A 24,570-nucleotide genomic window follows, 5' to 3' on the forward strand; every position below is an offset into this window, starting at 1 on the left:
TCAGTTCTCTGTCCTCTTTCTCCACTCTCCCCCTTCAGTCCAAACCAGCACTTCCCTGAAACTGCATAATAAATGCCTGACTATGCATTGCTTTACCAGCTATACTTTCTCCCATAACAGCAGCACGATCTTATTTAGTCCTGAATCAGGTTACTCCTCTCTCTAAAACCCCCTCATGTCTTCCTCTTGCACTGAGATGGCATGTGCTTAGGTTTTCTTCAGACTTGGCCCTGCCTGATGTATAACCTCATTGCTTATTTCTGTGCAGTTTATTTTGCTAAACTTCAGACCCACCCACCTTCATGTTTTTCAAGCATACCATTCTCAGGACTTTTCTACTTGATGATGTCTTTTTGCCCATAATGCACTCCCTGGCTTCTTCATAGGACTGATTTCCTTTGGTCTTAACTGTAATAGCACCTCAAACTACTCTATCTAAAGACACATACCGGACGAGCACTGGGTGTTATACTGCGTGTTGGCAAATCGAACTCCAATTAAAAAAATATACAAAAAAATAATAAGAACACATACCATTTCTAATCACTTAGCACCCACATAACCCTGATGTATCTCCTTTATAGAACTTTCTGAAATTGTTTCACTATATGTACTAGTTTTCTTTACTCTGTACAAACATTCTGATCAGTTATCCCCAGCACCAAAATGGTGCCTGATTATCTTTTTTATTTCTCCAAATCCAGTTGTTCACATGTTCAACCTCTGAACTAATTTTCTCACCAGAAATGGTATCTGCTTTGCCCCTACATGCACTGATGAAATTATAGTTTTAGAGGTTAGCACATTGGGTAAAATCTAGTCTTAAGAACAAATTAATTTTTTGAATCCTCCTGATTTCCCAATTAGAAGGGGTTTTACTTAATAATATTTATTACCTTCTCCTGTATTTTAATTTTTTGCCTTGATTTTGCATCTATATATTACAACCTAATTAATTTTCTTAGAATCAGGGACAGAATTAGGTTTTCTTTCCTCTAGTACTAAACAAAATATTTTGTAATTAAGCAGTCAGAATTACTGGTGGGCATAGATGTCTTTTTTGCTCTAGAGACTATATGGAAAAATAATTAAAACGGAAAGCATAGGCACATTAACGATTAATGAGGGGGCAGTGGCCAGTTGATCTTTGTTCAAGTTTGCATTCCTTGGTGATATAGGCAGCTTCATCTGATTCTACAGACTTATTTATACTTTGCTTTTTAGGAATGATTTAAGGTAGCTCATAATGATAAACAAATTATAGTAGTGTGACCAACTGCAAATAGGCTAAAAGACAAAAAGTATAGGAATTAAAATAGAACCTAGAGATAAGGCTTATATAAACAAGCATCCTTGGATCCTGTATATTATATCTGATAGATTATACATTTTTGACTTTGAGAGTTTTAATAACCATTTTAGATGGAGATGTAACCAATTCATTTGCATCATTAAATATTCAGTCTAGGATCATCTATTCTTGCTACTTCTGTATTAATAATTAGGAACTTCAAATGAATAAATTCTATTCTCCAGGTTAATGATAAGATCAGAGTTTATAGTACTATTTGAGTTGGACAGCTTTGTCTGGCTTTTGAATAATCTTTTACATTCTTTAAAGGAATGATAAGGTTTTGGTTTGGGATTTTTTTCCTGCTAGCTTAACCATGTAAATATTTTGAAAAGTTTAATATTTAAATGCCACCTGAAGATCTGTGATATGCACCAAGTATTACATCTTAAAATTTGTTCTGACCTAGAAAGGCCATTCTGTCACTGCTTTAATAATATGGTATTATCAAAATTCCTTTTTATTTTAAAGGTATTGTCCTTCTTGTAAAACTGATTCCAGTGAGGTTGTAAAGGCTGGTGAAGGACTCAAGATGAGTAAAAAGAAAGCAAAGATGCCATCAGCTAGTACCGAAAGCCGGAGAGACTGGGGCAGGGTAAAGAAGAAATTCTCCTTTTCCTCCTAGTTGTAACGTTTATAACTGTAATGCAAGTTATAACGTTTCAATACCAACAGTAGTAGTGATGTAAATTACATTTTCTATCTCAAAAAGATTAATAAATTACTGTATTGTTTACTTTTGCTATAACTGTTACGTTAATTATATAAGTAGGTTTCTATTTTATTCTCATGGGAACTAAGGGCTTTAATATTTGACATAACTAGTTTCTCAAACAGCTTATTTGTTAACTTGTAGGGAATGGCCTGTGTTGGTCGCACTAGAGAATGTACTATTGTTCCTTCTAATCATTATGGACCTATTCCTGGGATTCCTGTTGGATCGACATGGAGATTTAGAGTTCAGGTATGTTTTATATTGGCTTTTTGAAAGGGTGAAGTTGGAGATAGTTAAAACTGTAGCATTGTCAGTATCTATTGATTACAAGTGGACTAAATAGTGTTAGAATGAAAGATTCTCTATAGGATGTGTAAGCTCTTCCTTATACTTTAAGACAGAGGGCCATACATTATGGAATTAGGCATCACCTATGCCTTTTCATCACTTAGTTTTAATGTTCTGAAAGTTAACATTATTGTTAAGCTTTCTAGAGGATTTTTTTTTTTTTTGCTAAGAATTTAATATTTGAAAATATTAAATTTTTTTTTCTTTCTGTAAGTTCTCATTTAATGTCATTGAAGTTCAAGAAAGCTTGCTTCAGGTGTTTTGCCTGGGGCTTATCCTTTTGAATGAATGCTAAGTTGTTGATCAGAGGAAGTGACCAGATAACCCAAGGATAAAATTACTTCTCTCTTCATCTTGAAGGCTCTATTGTATTCATTTCTAACTTCTTGTTTAGAATGGTTTTATCATTATAGAGAACTTAAAAGTTTTTCATCTTTTTGTCTCAAAGATAACCACTTAAAATCGTTGTTTCTACTGCTTTTGTCTTCATATTTTAGTTTATGAACTTTTTTCTATGGAAGATGAGCATTTAGTTGAACACATTCTTTGTTTTCCCATCCTTGCAATGGTTATATTATAATTTTGGCTAAATCCATATGCATGTTTTATAGTATGACTTTAGCTCTTTAAATACAGTAAAAAAAAAAAAACTACAAAGAAATATAAATAGAATAAAAAGTACACTTAGTATATTCTTAATTGCCTTGTTTGTTTGCTTCATTTTTTTGTATCCTTGTTACTAATTTATTCCCAAACTCTAAAAGCTCTATTGATACAGTCTCAGATGAGTTTAAGGTTGTTGGCCTGAGCACAACTACAAGGATGGATTTGCCATTTAGGAAATGGGGAAGAGTTAGATTTATTTTCATCAGAGTTGGTGAGGTTGGGAATCCAGTGGTCCTGTCTTCTGGAGTACCTGGTGTTTTCAAGGTCTAAACTTGGGTTCTAATGCTTTTATTAGCTCTCATTGGCTTCTAATGTATGTCTTTCCCTACCCTACTATGCAGGCTTGGATTTCAGTTTCTTTTTCTCTAAGAACAATAATATGATAAATAATTCTAATACTTAGCTCAGGGATTTTGAAGTACACAAAGTGACACTGTTTTAGTGAACCAAAATTGAAGATATGTGGGAAGAAGCAGTAGGCCAGTGGAGTAATAGAATAGCATGAATAAATTTAACATATTAGGAAGCATGTGTGGATAACATGGCATAGTTTTGGCTCAAACATATATGTTCTATGAAGGAGAAGCTGGGATAAGAGTTAAGGCTGAGAAAGTAGGTAGGAGCCAGACTGAGAGAAGGTAAATATGTAATACTTGGGGCTTACTATACAATATGACCATTTAATTATGATTTAAGCAGTTGAATATTAAAAAGCAGATTTGTTCTTCAAAGTATCCTTCTGTTTGTAATGGGTAGAATGGGGTTTGAAGGGAAAAACTGGAGGCAGTGAAAAAGGATGTTTATAGCATTCATGACTCAAACTAAGATTACAGCAGTTGAGTAGAAAAAGATGTATTTGAGAGATTTAGGAGATTGAATCAGCAGTATTTGTGACCAAAATAGGTTTGAAGAATAGTGGAGAAGAATGAGTCTAAAATGACTGTTTCCTGGGATGGCTGGGCTGCTCAGGATGCTCAGTTAAGCATCCTATTACTTGATTTTGACTCAGTTCATGATCTCAGGGTCATGAGATTGAGCCCCTGCTTAAGATTCTGTCTCTCCCTCTCCCCTTCCCCCACTTATATGAACTCTCTCTCACAAAAAAAAGAAAATGATTCTTGGCCTTCTGATGTGGCTAGCGAGCAGTGCCATAATTAGGAGAAGAAATAAGATAGGAAGGCATCTGGACCACTGATAACAAATTCTATTTTACCCATGTTTTGTTGTAATGACCAGTAGACCTTAAATGATAATTATTTAATAATTATTTTGAAACTCGATATTGGGTCTGAGCAGTTTTAAGGTCATCAGCCTTAGTACCTAAGGGATATATGGTTGGGGAAAAAATAAGATTGGTGAGCAGAAAAGAACTGTAAATGACATTCAGTTCTTAGTTGGAAGCCCTTAGGCTCCAAGAATACATGTGAAAACATTTTGTAAATATAACGACTATTCAAAAGTATTTTGAGACTCTCTTTATTTCATAGGTGAGCGAAGCAGGTGTCCATCGGCCACATGTTGGTGGAATTCATGGTCGAAGTAACGATGGGGCTTATTCTCTTGTCCTTGCTGGTGGATTTGCAGATGAAGTAGTAAGTCATGATACAGTTTTGTTCTTTAGAACTTGTCCTGATCCTTCAGTAAAATGCAGAAGCTTTTTCTCGTATATATCAAATCCCATCTTTATTTTTAGCATAGTTTTTTTTTTTTTTTTTTTTAATTTTTATTTATTTATGATAGTGAGAGAGAGAGAGAGAGGCAGAGACACAGGCAGAGGGAGAAGCAGGCTCCATGCAGGGAGCCCGACGTGGGATTCGATCCCGGGTCTCCAGGATCGCGCCCTGGGCCAAAGGCAGGCGCCAAACCACTGCGCCACCCAGGGATCCCTTTAGCATAGTTTTTATGGTGAAGTGGTCACTTCTATAGAAATTACAGGATAATGGGATCCCTGGTGGCTCATCAGTTTGGTGCCTGCCTTTGGCCCAGGGCGTGATCCTGGAATCCTGGGATCGAGTTCCACATCAGGCTCCTTGCATGGAGCCTGCTCTCCCTCTGCCTGTGTCCCTGCCCCTCTCTCTTTCTCTCCCCCCCCCCCCCCCGTCTCTCTGTGTCTCATGAATAAATGAATAAAATCTTTAAAAATAAATAAAAATAATTTTTTTTAAAAAATTACAAGATAAATCAATTGGCAGTCTTTAATCTTTATATGTTCTGATTTATTTATATTTGTGGTAACTGTGGCAATAAAAATACATTCTCTGTAGAGTTCATCATCTTAAACTTATTTTGGGATATTGTAGATTGGCATGTAGCATTATAAATATTACAGAGGTGCCCTTTACCCATTTCACCCCCAGTGGTGACATCTTGCTAAACTGTAGTACAATATCACAACAGGATATTGACATTACATTTCAGGTCACTGAAAATTTCCCTTACTACACGTGTCCCTCATGTTGCCCTTTGATAGCCACATGTACTGTATCTGCCCTCCCTTAAACTCTCCTTAACCCCTGACAACCACTAATCTGTTCTCCATTTCTATAATTTTGTTACTTCAAAAATTTTTATAAGTAGAGGAGCACATGGGTGACTCAGTTAAGTATCTAACTCTTGATTTCCACTTGGGTCATGATCCTCAGGGCCATGGGGAGGGGGAGCCCTGAGTGGGCCTCTGCACTGAGTGGAGAGTCTGGTTGAGATTCTCAGTCTCCCTCACCCTCGGCCCCCTCCCCCCCTCACTCGGGTGCACATATTCTTTCTCTCAAAATCTTTTTAAAAAGTTTTATAAGTGGAATCATATAGTGTATGACCTTTGGGAATGGCACTTTTCACTCAGCACAATTCTCAAATTGTGGCATATATTAATAGTTTATTCTTTTTTATTGCTGAGTAGTATTTCATGCTATAGGTCTGCCACAATTTGTTTAACCACTCTTTGAAGAGCATTCAGATTGTTCCAGTTTCTGAGTTTTACAAATAACTGCAATAAACATTTGGGTACAGGTTTTTTAATAAATATAAGTCTTCATTTCTCTGATAAATGCCTAGAAGTGCATTATGGGGTTATAAGGTAGTTGAATGTTTAGTTTTTTAAGAAACTGCCAAATTGTTTTCCAGAGCACTGTACCACTTTACATTCCTATTAGCTGTGTGTAAGTGATCCAGTTTCTCTGCATTCTTGCCCTCATTCAGTGTTGTTGCTTTATTTTACTTTAGCCATTCTGATAGATATGTAGTGAGATCTCATTGTGGTTTTAGTTGATAATTCCCTAATGGCTGGTGATGATGGACGTGATTTGCTTTTTTGCTATGTGTATAGCCTCTTTGGTGATATATTTTTATCTTGCCCATTTTCTGATTGAGACATATTTAGTTTTTTTTCTGGTATTATTTGAATATGTAGTTTGCAGGTATTTTCTCCCAGTCTGTTTCGTTGGTTTGTTTCAATGGTATATTATAATGATGAATTAAAGCAACTATGTAGAGGCTAAGATGTATGTTTTCAGACAAAGGTAGAAAAGTTTGCCATTTTTCTGACAGGCAGATTTGGCAGTATATTTACATTAGCATGGCAAAGGAAACTGAAGATGGAAATATGCAAGGTAATTATTTGAGTACTTATTTAACATGCATATTTTTAAGCTGTATTTTTCAGAAATACAAGGATGTTGTATGTTTTTTTACAGTTGGCACTTAATTTTTTTTTTAAGGCTTTTTAAGGAGACAGGCCAACTAAAAGTGGGATCTTTTCAACATGTTTTTAGCATCGAGCCAGTTGTGTTTGATCTGGTCTCTGACATTTGTGTGTGAGACCTTGGCCTAATTGTTTTACTCCAGTAAACCTCAGTTTCCCCGTGTGTAAAATAGAAAAAATAGTATCACCATTTTATATCAAAATTCTTGATATTAAATGAGGTAATTTATGTAGAATTAGTATATAACAAGGATTCAAACAATTGTATTGTCTGTAGCAGAAGCTTATCTTAATATACAAAATATAAACATGTGGAAGTGAAAACAAGTACCAAGTTGAATTGGGATGGTTATTATTCCCGTTTTCCTCATCTTTTGAATATAGTTACTAGTCAAACATTAAACATTTGTAGAGAAAAGTACTGTTGAGCTTTTAATTATGGGTCTTAAGCAATTAACTCAGTCAATTAAATAATGTAACGGTAATTCATTTTGGAACTAAAACACATGGGCTTAGATTGCCAGCTAACATGTATCTGGAGATGTTAATATATTTTATAAGCAATTTCAATCTTTTGATCTCTTAGTGCAGGCAGGTCATATCTACAGAAATAGGAGAAGGAAATGTGAATAAATTTTTCTCATTTGAGAAAAAAATTTGTTTTGAAACCATTAGTATAACATTCATGGAGCCCATGATCCTTGTTCTGTTCAGATAAATGGAAGTGAAACTACTGAATACCTGTTGATAAACTAGTTAATATTTTAGTCTAGTAATTTGACAATCAAATGCTAGTTTTAGTGCCCTTTGTTAGGGTGACCTTACATGAGGAATGAGGACCCAGAAAGATGATCTGCCTTTTATAATTGTCCTGAGAAGTAGTTTGCTCAGTGATCAGGAACAGATTCTGAAACCAAACTCTCTGGGTTTGTGTCCTGGTGCCATCTCTTACTAGTTTTAAATGACCTTATGCAAGTTAATGAACCTCTGCCTCATCTATAAAATAAGGCAGAGGGAAATTAAAAATTACTTATTTCATAGGGTTAATGTGAATATTAAAAGAATCATGTGTATAGGGATCCCTGGGTGGCGCAGCGGTTTGGCGCCTGCCTTTGGCCCAGGGCGCGATCCTGGAGACCCGGGATCGAATCCCACATCGGGCTCCCGGTGCATGGAGCCTGCTTCTCCCTCGGCCTGTGTCTCTGCCTCTCTCTCTCTCTCTCTGTGACTATCATAAATAAATAAAAATTGAAAAAAAAAAAAAAAAAGAATCATGTGTATAATGCTTAGCCTAACTTCACACAGACACAGAGTAAATGCTAGGTAGGTATTGTTATCAGCAGTAGTGGTAGTATCCGGTTTTGCAAACAGGCATATTTTTTAAAAATTTATTCATGAGAGAGAGAGAGGCAGAGATGCAGGCAGAGGGAAAAGCATACTCCCTGGAGGGAGCCAGATCTGGGACTCAATCCCAAGACCCCGGAATGATGCCCTGAGTTGAAGGCAAACACTCAACCACTGAGCCACCCAGGTGTCCCAAACATAAGGGATATTATGAGAGAAACTGGCAGAGATTAAAACTGTATTCTAGATAGCTTTGAATTAAGGAATCATTAAAGGTGTCTGGGAAAAGTTTAATGATCTTAACTATGCTTTAGGATATTTACCTTATAGTCTTTGGTCACAGGTACTGAGAAGATTGAGATAAAGGTCTTTTGCTTGATAAAAGTGATGACAGGAATGGCAGCATCCACCTTACTGTGTTAGGCAGCTACTTTACAACTTGAGAGAAGAGTTGAGATTGGGAAATTGAGTCACTCTGGGGCAGTATAGTATATCTCCTATAGCTGATGTCTTCTTATGTGATGAGGTATTTCCAGATAAGCAGTCTTCTTTAGGCTATTGACCCATAGGGATACAACTTTGTGGAGTATGGACTAGAATAAGTAACAAATTTGGGCTGATCATTTTTCCTTAGGGAAATTAATCTGAACTAATATATTGGCTGAGCTCTGACAGTCTAACAATTCTTTTTTCCCCCTAATAATTAAGGGTTTCTGTCAGTATGATGATTGAAGTATAGATGAGTTAATGACATAGAATTTTAAGTACCCTTACTTGATTATTTGCGTTTTGAAAACAATAATCAGAAACTTTCATTTTTGTTCTTTCATTTTAAACACTACTGAGCTTAGGTTGCTCTCCTAGTCACAGTACCTTTTCCTTTATAGCACTGCGACAAGTGTAAGTTGACAGGGTTATGAATATGAACTTTGTGAAGTCCATCCAGATACCATTTGGAAGACTGTTTCTGATTAAGAAGTGTTCTGGGCTTGTAGTTTATCAGATTTCCTTCAAATGGAATACACACTAAATATGAAATTCATTAATGCCTTAGTCTTTAAAATGTAGTCTTCAATATTAGATGAATAAAAAGTGAAGTCAAGACTTTGGATAGATAAAAACATTTTTTAAACCATGAGATTTGGGCAGCCCAGGTGGCTCAGCGGTTTAGTGCCGCCTTTGGCCCAGGGTGTGATCCCGGAGTCCCGGGATCGAGTCCCACGTTGGGCTCCCTGCATGGAGCCTGCTTCTCCCTCTGCCTGTGTGTGTGTGTCTCTCTCTCTCTCTCTCTCTCTCTCTCTGCGTGTGTGTCTCTCATGAATAAATAAAATCTTTAAAAAAAAAAAAAACACATGAGATTTTAGTTATGACTTAATCCAAAGGAAAAAAAGATGCAAAATAATTGACCTTTATTATAGACAAGGACTTAGTAGGGAAAATTCTGTTATCTTAAGTTCAGCCTAATAAAATCTTGAAATGAAGAAGAAGCACTATTGGGTGGGGGAAATGGGTGAAGAGGAGTAGTAGGAGGTACTCTTTCTATAACCGGAATACAAGGCACAGCATAACGAGTACAGTCAGTGGTATTGCAATAGCACAGTATGGTGACAGTAGCTATATTTGTGGTGAGCATAGCATATTGAATATATGCACTTGTTGTATCACTATGTTATACACCTAGACTTAACAATGTGCATCAACTGTAATCAGAAAAAAAAAAAAAACACCACTATTTTGATGTTAGTAGAGTTAATTTGTATACTCTTACTCTTCTCAATTCATTTTGAATACTGAATCAAATAGAGACTTAGTAATATTAATATAAATTTGTAGCTATCACAGAGGTATTTGTGGTCCTAGTTTATGTAAGATCTACTTCCTTTGGCATGTTTTTTTTTTCTCATATTTAGTAGACACTTTATACAAATTTTACTTTTTAAATTCTTTTCCAATGTTCTTTATAATGATAGGCAGTTATTTCACCTGAAGGTAGTTTGAGTGAACCTATACAGTATGAAATGTGGGGAATTTACTATGCTGTTAGGATTTTAATTTTGAAGTTGTTTTTTGTTTTTTGGTTTTTTTTTTAATTTTGAAGTTTAACAGCAAACTTGAGTATGGCATAGATTGCTGACAGGAAATCAGATATGAAGTATTTACTAAAATGGTAGTCTATAAAAACCTATAAGATAGTATTGATGTTTAATACATTGAATTAAATGAAACAATATTCCTAATCCATAAGATCTTATTTTGTAACATTCTAGAGATTATTCAATTATATATATAAGAATGGCCACATTTGGAGGTACTGGAAGTTCTAACTTTAAAATGATCAAGTGATATATAACTTGAAGATATACTACATACACAGCTGCATTTGAGATACTTTGGCAAATATCTCTCAACATACCTTGAGAGAATGTGTAAATTCATAACATCCTAACCAGATGTTCTCACTGTAAAATAAGAATCGGCAAGAATATACTTGGGTTTAGGTATCTTAATGCTGAAAATCTTTTCCTGTAGGACCGAGGTGATGAATTCACATATACTGGGAGTGGTGGTAAAAATCTTGCTGGTAATAAAAGAATTGGTGCACCGTCGGCTGATCAAACATTAACAAACATGAACAGGTACTCTTTATTAGAGTTTGTAAAGACTATTTGGGCTTTGTATAAAAGTTTGATTATAGTAATATAATTTGTAAGTTAGACTGTAGGGAAGAATCTTAAATTAAGAGTTAAAAGATCTAAATTTAAAATCCCATTACCTTATTATATAATTGTATGTAAGCATTCTAACTTATGTCTTCATACTGTTTTTTAAATGACATAATTCCCAGTCTTAATATATGTGCTTTGTATTTGAAAACATGTTAAAACATTTGAAGGAAGGGAACCTTAATAACTGAAATTGAGGACAAGGTGGCATTATCTACTACCCCATAGGTCAAAGTAATGTTTTACTCAACACAGATTTATCTTTTAAAGTAATAAACTTCTTTTTAAAGGAAACTCACTAGTGAAATACGTTTATTTTTGGGAGCCACATCAGATAACTTAATCAGAACCACACTCAGGGTGCTTTTAGAATTTATAATACTGTCTTTTAAGTGTTATAAAAGAGAATGCTTAGTTATAAAAGTGACCTTTTCTAAGTAAATACTCATAAAGCATTACGAAAAGAGCCACCTTGTGCAACTTTGTTCTATAGGAGTATTAATGATATTCCAACTTCATGGAAACAAAAAAAATGACTTCAAAATGTTTTTATATGCATGCTAGTAGCAGTAATAAAGTGAACCAAATCATATAGCAATGACCATACTATAACTTGTCATATTGATAATTTTTTGATCAATTTCATAAAGTTGAAATTTCTATATCCTATTGTTAAAGGTGTTTTATGGATTATTGAGTAAAAATGAGTATTTTTCTTTCTTGAGTCTAAATCACTCGGTTTTAAGTAGTGTGCCCTTAATTTCTGATTACCGTGTGAAGTAAAGAATATGCCAGTATGATTTCAAGAATTTGTTGCATACCAAATTATATACAGTCTGTTTTTTATGTCTTCCTTCTATATTATTTCTGACAGTAGGATTATTTAACTGAACCAGCAGAGGAGACAGGTCAGATTTGCTGGTGAAAACATTCCTGAGGCAGGAATCCAGTCCCCAGCTAGTCTTTTTCTAGCAAAATAGCAGCTCTTCAGTAGGAATGATCTTGAAAGTAATTAGAGATATTTTGATGTATTTTTGTCAGTGAAAGTGCAAAAGGGCTTGAATTTGCAAAGGGGCTTTTTCAAGTTGTCAAATCTGAAAATTATATTTACCTTTTAATAATTATTTTGCTTGAATGAAGTTTGTTTACTAACTACCTGTACTTGTAATATACATGGTAAATATTTTCCAAGCTTTTAAAGAATCAAGTATAACCCTGTGTACCATATGTTATATAATCTTATTAGGAAATAATTGACAAGTAGTAAAAATATTTATATTGAAAGGAAGGTAGTAAATATAAAATACTAACTCCAAACCATTTAGGATTGACTTAACATAGGGACTCTGACATCCATTCAGTAAGTTAATACATGAAAAGCTTTGAGTACGCATTGTGATTATAAAGACCTCTGGGCAAGGATACCTGTATTTTTTATAAACATGAAAACTGAGATGAAAGACCCTTAGTTCTGACACATATTATACTCTTTCCTAATATATGGTCAAGTTCATTTTTGCTTCTCCACTAAAAGGTAGTTTGGCGCCTGCTTCTTGCTTTGAGAAGTTTGTTCCTATTTCTTCTCAGCTCTTTCATTTATGAAACTGAAGAGGGCAGCAAGGTAACCTGTCCTTCCTTTATCAGGGCAGTTACAAGCAATTGATTGAACTGTAGAGTTATGAAAAAGCCTTGTTTCACCTAGTTTGATCTTCCTGGATTCTTCACATACTTATGTGAAGCTAGAAGTGAGTTATTTATGCCAGTTAGCGGTGACAGTCATTCTGAATGAAGGTGCCTGTAAGCACCAAAGTATTCCCCTCATTAATATCAAAAGAGTATTTGTCCTTTTCCTAGCTCTTTGAGATGAAGCATGTATATCTTAATAGGTATTACATTAATAAGATGGAATACTAGCCCTAGAAGGTTGGCTACATTTTCTTCTACCTCTGAGAGGTTTTAATGGATCTCCCTTTGAGATGAAAAAGATAACTTGGTCAACTTTAACTATTTGACCACATTTATAAGACTTCTTTTTTTTTTTTTTTTAACAAAACACTTCATTTACTTTAACAATATAACTGATCAAGAGATTTGAGTAGATTAGACATTTGGTCATGAGGCCTTTTTTTGTGGTTTTTTTTTGGGTTTTTTTGGTTTTGGGTTTTTTTGTTTTGTTTTGTTTTTGTTTTGTTTTGTTTTTAGCCTTCATAAAAAGAATTATACCTTGAAAAAGTACTTTGTATCATATCTGAATTTACCAAATTCGGGGGGGGTGTGTGTGTGTGTGTGTGTGTATTTTAATCTTATGTTCTCAGTAGTTTCTTTTCACTGAAGTTAGGAAGTAGATATCTGAAAAGAAGAAAATAATTTTAAATAGATTCTAGTTTGGTGGGTTTTTTGTTTTGTTTTGTTTTTTGGGGTTTTTTTTTTTGTTGTTGTTGTTGTTGCTGTTTTTGTTTTTTGGCAGGACTAAGTTCTCCCAAGAAAGGTCTTCTAACATAACCTTACTGATTAATTACTAAGTGAGTACACATACTAAGGAAGCTTCAAATAAATCAGGCGCTTCGCCCTCAGTGTTCCTCCTTGTTCATGTGTCATTGTAAAAATAGTGATCTGGAGGAGCCAAAAATCTGTATCGTCATGACTTAATACAGGCATTTGAATGCTTCAGTTTTATTTAAACTTTTTACTGGAAGTCTTTTTAAACGATACTCTCATATTAAATTTGTTCTTTAATAGCTTCTAAACATTAAGGAATCTCTCTCGTCTGGAATGTGGAAAGTAGACTTAGAAAGGTCATTTGTACCTTGCTGACAAATTTATTTTCCTGAATTTCTTTCTACATTATTCCAGCAATTTACCTCACTCCCTTATCAAAAATAAATACTACAACAATCACTTGCTTTAGTTTTCCAACTTTCTCCCTTCCCTCAACAAACGTTATTTTTAAAAAATTCCATGTATTTCTAGTTGTTTTCTATTATACGTGGCACAGATGTTATTACTTTCAGAAGAACCCTACAGGCTATCTGAGAACCAATCCCCTGGCTTGGGGGTGACATCAGAAAACTGATTTGTCTTCTCTGCTGGTGGGGGAAAGCATAATCCTATTATCTGGAATAATATGGAAAGAATCATAGAATCTTAACCATCAGGTAAGGCATAATTCACCTTTTAATTGAGCTAATAATGCGATTATATACTTAAAGATTACTTGGTATAAAGACTTTGTTTTATTTTTTAGGGCATTGGCCCTAAACTGTGATGCTCCATTGGATGATAAAATTGGAGCAGAGTCTCGGAATTGGAGAGCTGGTAAGCCAGTCAGAGTGATACGCAGTTTTAAAGGGAGGAAGATCAGCAAATATGCTCCTGAAGAAGGCAACAGATATGATGGCATTTATAAGGTGCTCTATCTGGCATGACATCTTGTTCGTCATTCTTCCTGGGCTTTCAAGACAGGGTTGCCATGGGGAACTACTCTACTGGGGTGGGCTAAAGGAAACGGTAGATCACCTTAGTTGGTATTTCTACTTTTTCTAGAAATGTAACAGATGCACAAAGTGAGCCTTCTAGCTTTGATGCTTTTCCCTTAATGCTTATTTGAAATCTATAAGGGCAAAGTTAAATTTGGGGTTACAAGTATATATTCTCTATGATAAAACTGTTTGCATAATGTGGCCATTGTAGATACTGATTCTTTACATCTTTATAATTATTTTAATTGTAATAGATTTCAAAGCCAAGCATGTTACAGTTTGTAAAATAGGTTGTTTTCTTTGTTTAAAAAACAGAAGCATTTACTGCCACCATTTTTATCTACTGTTATGCAAGATTCTATTAGTAAGCATAATCCTGTTAATATTTCAAATTTATAGCAATGTGTACTTAAATGGAAACTATCTTAATTAGGAAATAAAGTCAAAGCAATGTTTTAGTGCTTTGAAAAGAAATATCTTTTATTTACTATTCCTATAGCAAAGCAAGTATCTTTTGAAGTTGCATTTAGTTCAGTCAAGTGTAAACTAATAATACATTATGAATAAGCTTAAATATTAAATCTCAAACTACAAAATACTATGATTTAGGTGGTGAAATACTGGCCAGAGATTTCATCAAGCCATGGATTCTTGGTTTGGCGCTACCTTTTAAGAAGAGATGATGTTGAACCTGCTCCTTGGACCTCAGAAGGAATAGAACGGTCAAGGAGACTTTGTCTACGTTTACAGGTTAGATTACATTTGTCTAGGCCACTTGTATGTTCACAAAAACGCATACCTCTGTAGTATCTTTGTGCCTTAACACTGGATACAACTCACAGCAATCAATCAGTAGACTGTAAGGGGTGAGGAATGAAATCATGCAAGTATGCAGGAGGAAAACAAGTAAAAAGGTAGCATTCTCGGGTGTCAAAACTCCCCTAAGACCAACCATTGTGCTTGGGAAAACCTGGGCCTTTAATGAAAAGTAAAATATTTCCAATTCAATTTGGAAATGACTTGAAGAATGAGGGAGAGGGGTACATAAAATTTACATAAAGGAGGCCTTAAGAAGGGACATGTATTCTAGAGGGCACGGGGTATGTTTCTGGTAGGGGAACGGGGAGGTGGCTTGAAAGAGTGGTCTGCTTCCTACCCTTCTCACTTTTCCTCACCCCTTTTTTCTCTTCCCCCTCAAAGCTGCTTCCCTGTCCTGTCACCACCTTTAGTGCTTTGCCTTTTTTTTCCCCTTTGCCCATGTTCAGCTGTTAACCCATATAAGACTTTGTTGGTTTTGTGTGCATAATGGATGGTATGGCTACATTCCCCATCCACTGCCTATGCACCCTAGACTGTCCCTGACACTGACTTCAGAGCATGGTTTGAGTTCATCCTCCATCATTCCCCATTGTTGTGCTTCCTGTAAAGACTACCAGCTTTTCATTTCCCCTGGCTCTGCCCACACTGCATGTGTAGGGGCTGAACTATGGGCAAGTGTCTGACCACCCAGGCAGGTGAGTGTGTGTTTTCTAGTGCAAGTCTGTCTGTTTTTGTTCTCTTTTTAAACTTGTAGAATTAATTGTTTCATTAAGTAAATGAGACCCATCAGCTGCTAAAATAACTGCCAAAATAATTCTTTTTATAACTTATTAAATCCATTTTCAAAAGATTTTTTTAGATTCATTGTTCAGCAGAGCAATGTTCTAGAAAGGTTAGATGTGAAACTGTAAGCAGAAGCATGTAAGCCCATCTACTGTGATAAGTTAATAATGTTGATGGGGCCTGAAACATGTTAAGCTTTAAATATCAGGGTTATCTACAAAGCATGCCCCCCCCCAAAAAAATGGGTATCCAATAAAACACAAATAGGTAGAATTTATTCCTTAAAATCTGACCTTTAGCTGATAAAGAATTCAGTCTTTTAAAAGCCCCATTTCCCCTCTTATTTTGGGAGATAAGAAATTTGGCCCTTAATGTTGGGAGGATGGGAGTTGTTTTCTTTTTTAAAGATTGGATCCACAACTGAGTGTAATACCATCTGTATGAGGACTATCCTGTGCTCTCTGGTTGATCTCTTCACTTTATATCTAGATTCTTCTCTTAAACTTTTTAAGCCACTTAGGCAAATCTGCTGAAAACTTGTGTTTCTTTTAGAGCTGAAACTAAGATCATTATTTTATGAAATGGAATATCTTAACAGTCAAAACTACATGGTCTTACACTGAATTGGGGATATTGATGGTCTTCTGTCCTTTAAATGTCTGTTTCCTATATATAAAGTCAGTTTAGGAAAAATATACTCTTACCCCTCCCCTTTTTAATTTCTCAGCAGCATCTAGAAACCACCCCGTTCTCTGTGAAGCTTAAATCTATATTGTACTTTCCCCCCCCCCTCAGTATCCAGTAGGTTACCCTTCAGATAAGGAAGGGAAGAAGACTAAAGGACAGTCAAAGAAGCAGGCCAGTGAGGCCTCGAAAAGGCCATCTACAGATGGTAGGTAATGATTTTGGACATAAATACTGTAAAACATAGTTACTGATAAAAATATTAAGACAATAAATTGAGAAACTCATAAGAAATTAAACATTACTGGTGCCAGTTAACTCTTTGATCTCATAGTTCTGCTTGGAACCACTCATAAGTCTGCTTATGTATTTTTAAATAAATTTAGGTGATTGTCCAAGTGCCTCCAAAGTGTTAAAAACATCAGATTCAGCAGAAGCAGTTGAGGCTTTCCAACTAACCCCTCAACAACAGCATCTAATTAGAGAAGATCACCAAAACCAGAAGCTATGGGATGAAGTGCTTGCATCTCTTGTGGAAGGTCCAGTATGTAAAGGTTTTTTAAATAATGTAATATTAACAAATAGTGAAAATTAATATCCTTACAAGTCAGTCAAAACTTTGTTTTTATGTAATCATCTCATCCAGGGCCACTACCTTTCAGAAATAATCTAAAGTAAAACTTTTAAATGCTTTTTGATTGATTTTAGGCCTCTTACTTTGTTGGTTTGACCTCTCTGTGCCTGAACCTAATCATTTATGTTGAAGGCACCTTTCATGGGAAGAATTTTAAGTTTGTGTAGCACACTTAATTTAAAAACTCATCAGGAAATTTTTTGCTGTAGTTCAAAGTTATCTGATGGTGTAAGTCTTAAGCAATTCACATGCTTAACCTGGTAGTAACAAAAAACAAAAAAATGTTGATTTCTTTAAATACTTTATATGTTTTGGATTTTTTTCCCACTTTTTGGTAGTCATGAAATTTTAAAGTGAAAGGAAATTAAAATTGATGTGTGGATTTTGTTTTGTTAAGCAGTATTAGGCAAATGTTTATCAAATCCTAGAAGCTGGAATTTTCAAATGTGAATTGTCTATTCCTTCTTGGTTCACTTTTATTATGTCTTTAATTATGCTTGAAGTTGGAATATTCCATTTTATTAGATAGCAACCCGTTGCTAGGTGTAATATAGTTACTTTTCTGGGTTTGTTACCTCTGTACAACTATTGTGAGTGAGCTTTAGCCTCCTCTTGAATTTTTATCCTGTCATCTTCTAGTAATTTCTTCCCAATGTTCCCTTTATTTCTGTCTGTGCAATACAGAACTTCTCATGTGTCTGAAATGGGGTTAGTTCTCCTTCTGTCTAAATTTAGAGAGAACTCTGTTTTTGTGTTGCTTTTTATTTGAAAAATAGTCACCAATATTAAGGAAGAACGTTCCCCGGTACAATTTTTAAACATTTGTATACTCATTTTAAATATATATTTATAAATTCATATAAAATATATGCTTTTTAAGATTTTACTTTTAAGCAATCTCTACACCCAGCATGGGGCTTAAACTCAGAATCCCAAGATTGGGATGCCTGGGTGGCTCAGCAGGTAAGCATCTGCCTTCAGTTCAGGGCGTGATCCCAGAGTCTTGCATCAGGGTCTCCTTGAGGAGCCTGCTTCTCCCTCTGCCTCTCTGTGTCTCTCATGAATGAATAAATAAAATCTTAAAAAAAAAAAAAACAAAACCCCAAGATCAAGAGTCACATGCTCTACCAACTGAGCCAGATTTAGCCAGGTGCCCCTATTTATTCATTTTATTTTATTTATTTTTATTTTATGTATGTATTTATTTCTGAGTAATCTCTACCCCTAACATAGGGCTCAACTCACAACACCAAGATCAAGAGGCTCATGCTCTACAGACCGAGGCAGCCAGCCAGGTGCCCCTAATTTTTAAGCTTTTAGAGCTATATCAAATACTTTTTTTTTTTTTTTTTTAAAGGAGAGCACCATGGGTGTTGTGAGGATAGATAGAATCTTAAGTAGGCTCCACAGCCAGTAGGGGGAGCCTGATGCGGGCTCAAGTCTCACAACCCTGAGATCATGACCTGAGCTGACATCTAGAGTCAGATGCTTGACTGACTGAGCTACCCAGGCACATACCCTTCAAATACTCTTTAGATTTATATTGGAGTCATCATTTCCTTTACTTATAAAAGTGAAATGTTGGGTTATTCTTGGTAAATGAGGCTTACATGCTTGGAGGACAGAAGGAAATTAATTTAGTTCTATGTGAAGTGTTAACTTGCTTTTAGCCAAGAGACCCAGGCATAATGAGAATCTGATTCTGGTAAGTCCTTTTCACTTAGAGAAAGCAAGATACAGCCAACAGTTGTTGATCATAGTCTAATTATTCTGATTGGAGAGGATACAGATGGTTAGAGATAACTCAGGTGAGTTCCAGCTCCTTTGTAGGCAGGAGACAAAGTAGTAGATATAGGTGAAGGAAAAGGCCACATAAGTGTACTGGGAAGTTCTTTGGCACATCTGTTGACTGGATTGGACATGTGTATTTGGGCTTCGGTGTGAGACTTTTAATATGTATATCTTGTTTATCAATTAAAAAAAATATTGAAGTAATTATATCCTGTGAGACTTGGCAAACGTATGCAAATCAACATTTGTCAACTCTTCTTTCAGTGTTTTTTTTTTTTTTTTCAGTGTTATTTTTATATGAAATAGTCACCAGTTGACAGTTTTCAAACCACCAAAAAAAAGACAAAATATTTGGTAGGCTGTTATTGGCAGGATCTTACTGCCTGAGATGATTGTGACCTTGCTAGTATACATACATACATCTGGATGTTTATATACTATTGTCATGGGCAGATTTTATGATTTTATAACCAGGAACACATTCATTAAACCAGGAAACTTCAAGTATTAGCTAATGGTGACTTTTAAATAAATGCATATATTTTATATGCTACCCTCTCAGGCCCAAACTGCTTGAGCTACAATGACCTCTGTGCTATATAAATACCAGTTCCTGCTCCTAAGCCATTATACCTTTTCTGCTTCTCTACACCTTCTTGTGGCTCACTCCTTCATTCCTGTAAGTCTCTGCAAAATACTAGTCCTCAGAGAAGCCTTCCCTGACTACCCTTCAGAAACAGCCACTCTTTACTCATGCTTTAATTTGCTTTGTTTGCTCAGTTACTACAATCTGAAATTGATTTTTTTTGTCTTATAGCTTACTGAAATAGCTTACTGAAAGGTATATAAAGTTCCATGAAAATACAGACTTCGCATTTTTATCACCACTACACAGATGAGTACTTGACACATTGTAGGAACTCATAATATTTGTAATACATGTTAGAGATATCATGGAGATACCATAGAAATTATCAGTCATTAACAAAGTAGTGTGTCATGGAGAAGGGTACCTGGTATTAAAGTTTGAGTTTTTTCCATATCTCCTCTAAATGGTATATTCTTTCAGTGTGTTCGGTAATACTTTGTTGATAATTTATATAGTGTTCATAAATAAGTTCCAAGGTAAAACTTCAAAATGAGATCTTTGATTTAATTTGCCTGAAATTCTTGGACATTCTTTTTTTGTTGACCAAAAAAACAGACATAAAATATATTCTTGTGGGGATCCCTGAGTGGCTCAGCAGTTTAGCACCTGCCTTCGGCCCAGGGTGTGATCCTGGAGTCCCGATATCGAGTCCCACATCAGGCTCCCTGCGTGGAACCTGCTTCTCTCTCTGCCTGTTTCTCTGCCTGTCTCTCTCTCTCTCTCTCTCCCCCCTCCCCCTTCTCATGAATAAATAAATAAAATCTTTAAAAAAAAAAAAAAAATATATATATATATATTCTTGTACTACCCAAAATAACTGAATGGAAGATTAGCATGTGACTATTCAAAAAAACTACTTACCATTCTAGTTTAAAAGAAACAATTGGGTAAAATGGAACAGTAATGGCTTTTGATGAGCATAAAAGTACCTACCCATTTGATCATCTTTGCTTTAGATGGCTCTGACTTTTTTTTTTCTTTTAAGATTTATTTGGGGGGATCCCTGGGTGGCTCAGCGGTTTGGCGCCTGCCTTTGGCCCAGGGCGTGATCCTGGCATCTCAGGATCTAGTCCCACGTCGGGCTCCTTGCATGGAGCCTGCTTCTCCCTCTGCCTTTGTCTCTGCTTCTCTGTGTGTGTGTGTCTCTCATGAATAAATGAATAAAATCTTTAAAAAAAAAAAAAGATTTATTTGAGAGAGAGAGCGTGAGCACATGGGCGAGCCACAGGGTGGGACAGAGGGAGAGAGAAGCTTTAGCAGACTTCTTGATGTGCTCAGAGCCTGATATGGGGCTTAAGCTCAAGACCCTGAGATGATAACCTGAACTGAAACCAACTATGCCACCCAGGGGCCCCAAGATGGCTCTACTAGACTTTATAATTTAGTCTCAGTTTGAATAAAGATTGGCATTAGGAAAATACGGGATTTTTTTAATATTTGAGTTAAAATACCACAGAAGATAATCTTATGAAAATAAATGTTGGGATCCCTGGGTGGCACAGCGGTTTGGCGCCTGCCTTTGGCCCAGGGCGTGATCCTGGAGACCGGGATCGAATCCCACGTCGGGCTCCCGGTGCATGGAGCCTGCTTCTCCCTCTGCCTGTGTCTCTGGCTCTCTCTCTTTCTCTCTGTATGACTATCATAAATAAATAAAAAATTAAAAAAAAAAAAAAAGAAAATAACTGTTGATTCTTCACAAAGCATTAGATACAGAGTATTAGTACTTTTATTTTTTTAACTTAAAAAATATTAAAGTAGGGCAGCCCAGATGGCTCAGTGATTTAGTGCTGCCTTCAGCCCAGAGTGCAATCCTGGAGACCCAGGATCGAGTCCCACGTCGGGTTCCCTGCATGGAGCCTGCTTCTCCCTCTGCTTGTGTCTCTGCCTCTCTCTCTCTCTCTCTGTGTGTCTCTCATGAATAAATAAATAAAATCTTAAAAAAATATATATTGAAGTATGATAACAGCAAAAGACTGAATAAATAATATATGTTCACATACTAGAATACACCAGCGTTTTTTGAAAAAAGATCTGTATGTGCTGACTTTGAGACAAGCTGTCCATGATTGGGTTGTTTTTGTTTGTTTTTTTTTTTTTTTCAGGTTTTTATTTAAATTCCAGTTTGTTAACATATGTCTGTGATTGTTTTAAAGGGGATAATAGTCATCTCTGGAATGTGAGGTTTAAGGGGAACGTTCACTTTTTAATGCTGTATATTTTGACTTTGCACCTTTTCCAATCCAATTCTAAGGTTTAAAACTAAGTGTGTATCTTAATAGAATGAATAGAGTTTCTTCAATTTTATTTTATGTGTTTGCTTATGGTTACCATCATTTTTTTTAATATAAAATGTATTATAGTGACAAAGACATTTTTTCCCTAATTACTTAAAATCTTATTACTATTTTATGAAATGCTAACCTTTTTTTCTTCCCCTTGGGTATCATTCTAGAATTTTCTGAAAAAATTGGAACAATCTTTTATGTGTGTCTGCTGCCAGGAGCTAGTTTACCAGCCAGTGACAACAGACTGCCTCCATAATGTCTGTAAAGTAAGTAGATTTCTTTCTCATTTTCCGTTGTTAGGATGAGAAAGCATACACTAACCCCCAAACATGTTTTTAGCATGTAAAGCATATTTCTGTGCAGCAGAACAGTTGTGGAACCTTGTCAGTTAAGAATTAATTCATTACGTTTTGGTGGCAATATTTGTTTTAGTTCTGCAGTAATAGTCAAATATGTATAGTTGGGGTATGTTATGTTTGTAGTTATTGAGAAGAGGTTGAAATGGAGAAAGTGTGGTGTCATTGCTGTTTTTTACGTTATAGCTTATATAGGTTTCCTATATTATAATGCAAACTGAAATAATTGCATCCACTTAATGGAATCTAAAACAGATGCTGTCTGGCAGCATGCCCAGAGGAGTTGAATATTATATTATTAGTGTGGTGTGAAGGGAAAAACTGAGTTTTATTCAAACCACGGATGGAGTCCTGCTCTACTGCTCAGTGGTTATGTGCCCTGACCTAACTTCTGAACTTTAGTTTCTTTAGTAAAATGGAAGTAAACTCTCCGCATACGTGTTTGTGCCTGACCTATATTCTGGAAGACACGTTCTACGTTGGTGATTTTATGAAATGTATAACTTAGTTCTGAGCAAGGGAATCCTAAATTTTTTTTAGGTGTTCTATCATGAAAGAACAGGATTAAAATCCAACCTGGAAGATCAAGGTAGTGGAAACCATACATGAATTCTAACACTCTCATTTTATTGGATGAGGAAAAATGAAAGCACACAAAAGTTGGTCATTTACCAAAAGTCTCACAATGTGTGCTAGAAGTAGAACTTGAATCTGTGTTTGTAGACAAGTTTTCACAGTGCAGATTCATCCTAAGTTTCTAGTTCCTATTTAAAAGTATAAATCATTGACTTTTCTACATACTATTACTCTGATGAAATTGGGTATGTTCTTGTGTTTTGGGTTTTGCCTTAGGATTGCTTACAGCGCTCCTTTAAGGCTCAAGTTTTCTCCTGCCCTGCTTGCCGACATGATCTGGGCCAGAATTATCTCATGATTCCCAATGAGATTCTGCAGACTCTACTTGACCTTTTCTTCCCTGGCTACAGCAAAGGACGATGATTTGTCTACTTCTACTGTGTTGCTCTTGATGGCTTTTTGGACAATAAGGAATCTAAAATGGTTGGGGGGAGCGGGGAGGGTGGAAGCGCAATGGTGGACCATATCTCTCACGTTCTGAAGCAGCTAATCCTCTTTCCTACATAGCCATTATGTTGTTTGTGTAGTAAGAGGCCCATTTCTCAACTGTCTTTTAAATATCAAAAGGTAGTTCCTGTCAGTAACAACTAGTTTTAAATGAGTAAGAAGTCAAAGCCTCAGCTCTAGTTGATATCCAAGTTATGATTTATTTTGCAACTACCTCAGGACAGAAAAGACTTATGGGAATTTTTTAAATCATTGAGTAATTAGTTAAATGAAATTTTAGCTACGCACTGCCTCCCAAATATTAGTTGTGCCTGGTTCGTGTAATTTGATTTTACAGAAAAGGAAATGACACTCAAGATCTTTGGAACGCAGCTTCTGTATTGTGCATAATACATTTTTAATGTCTTCTTCCATTACAATGTGTTTTGCAAGGACAGGTTCATTTTTTAGCCCATTTTGTGAGCGCCATTGTGCTTTTTTCTGGTGTTTTATGCAAGTTGACTACTAATGACTAATGAGAACAATATGAATGCATTGTTGCTGCATTAGTGTAATGTGGTGTGGTTTTGCACTTACAAGAGGTATTCAGATGCTCTAGTTGTAAATGTTCATGAAAGCCTATTCTGTACTAGTCAAACTGCTTTTAGTGAGTCTCACCAGTGGTTTTACATCTGCAGAGCATTGAGGGCTGGGCTGACTTTTGAGAGGAATGAAATTGCTTCATATTGTGACCCTAAATTTTATATTCACTATATTCCCTAAAGTATACCTTAATAAATATTTTATGACCAGAAAAATAGCTCATCTTACTTCATTTATTTACATTTGTCTGGCTAATAGTGAATATTTTTAAGAATTAATCAGTATTTCATATATATACATATATTTTTTTAAGATTTTATTTACTTATTCATGAGACACAGAGAGAGGCCAGAGAGACATAGGCAGAGGGAGAAGTAGGCTCCTCACAGGAAGCCTGATGTGGGACTCAGCCCTGAACTGAAGGCAGATGCTCAACTACTGAGCCACTCAGGTGTTCCTCATTTTATATTTTAAAACAGACATTTTCTGGGCAGCCTGGGTGGCTCAGCGGTTTAGCACCACCTTCAGTCCAGGGCGTAGTCCTAGAGACCCGGGATCGAGTCCTGTGTCGGGCTCCCTGC

At 35.8% G+C, this 24,570-nt stretch overlaps 1 protein-coding gene across 3 annotated transcripts in view; it reads left to right on the top strand.

Moving 5' to 3' along the window:
• Positions 1 to 24,204, top strand: part of UHRF2 (ubiquitin like with PHD and ring finger domains 2) — a 77,882-nt gene extending 53,678 nt beyond the window's left edge. For 2 of the 3 annotated variants that reach the window (XM_072841277.1, XM_072841279.1), the window contains 10 exons: positions 1,823 to 1,946; positions 2,208 to 2,315; positions 4,568 to 4,672; positions 10,651 to 10,757; positions 14,089 to 14,251; positions 14,933 to 15,073; positions 16,721 to 16,817; positions 16,996 to 17,153; positions 22,136 to 22,234; positions 23,177 to 24,204. In XM_072841277.1, the coding sequence (XP_072697378.1) occupies positions 1,823 to 1,946; positions 2,208 to 2,315; positions 4,568 to 4,672; positions 10,651 to 10,757; positions 14,089 to 14,251; positions 14,933 to 15,073; positions 16,721 to 16,817; positions 16,996 to 17,153; positions 22,136 to 22,234; positions 23,177 to 23,323 (1,249 nt within the window). In that variant the 3' untranslated portion in view covers positions 23,324 to 24,204. The remainder of the gene's footprint in view (positions 1 to 1,822; positions 1,947 to 2,207; positions 2,316 to 4,567; positions 4,673 to 10,650; positions 10,758 to 14,088; positions 14,252 to 14,932; positions 15,074 to 16,720; positions 16,818 to 16,995; positions 17,154 to 22,135; positions 22,235 to 23,176) is intronic. The other variant, XM_072841278.1, reaches the window with a different exon arrangement.
• Positions 24,205 to 24,570: the final 366 nt, after the last annotated feature.

Source organism: Canis lupus, chromosome 10, assembly GCF_048164855.1.
Source record: "Canis lupus baileyi chromosome 10, mCanLup2.hap1, whole genome shotgun sequence".
Classification (NCBI taxonomy): Eukaryota; Metazoa; Chordata; class Mammalia; order Carnivora; family Canidae; genus Canis; species Canis lupus.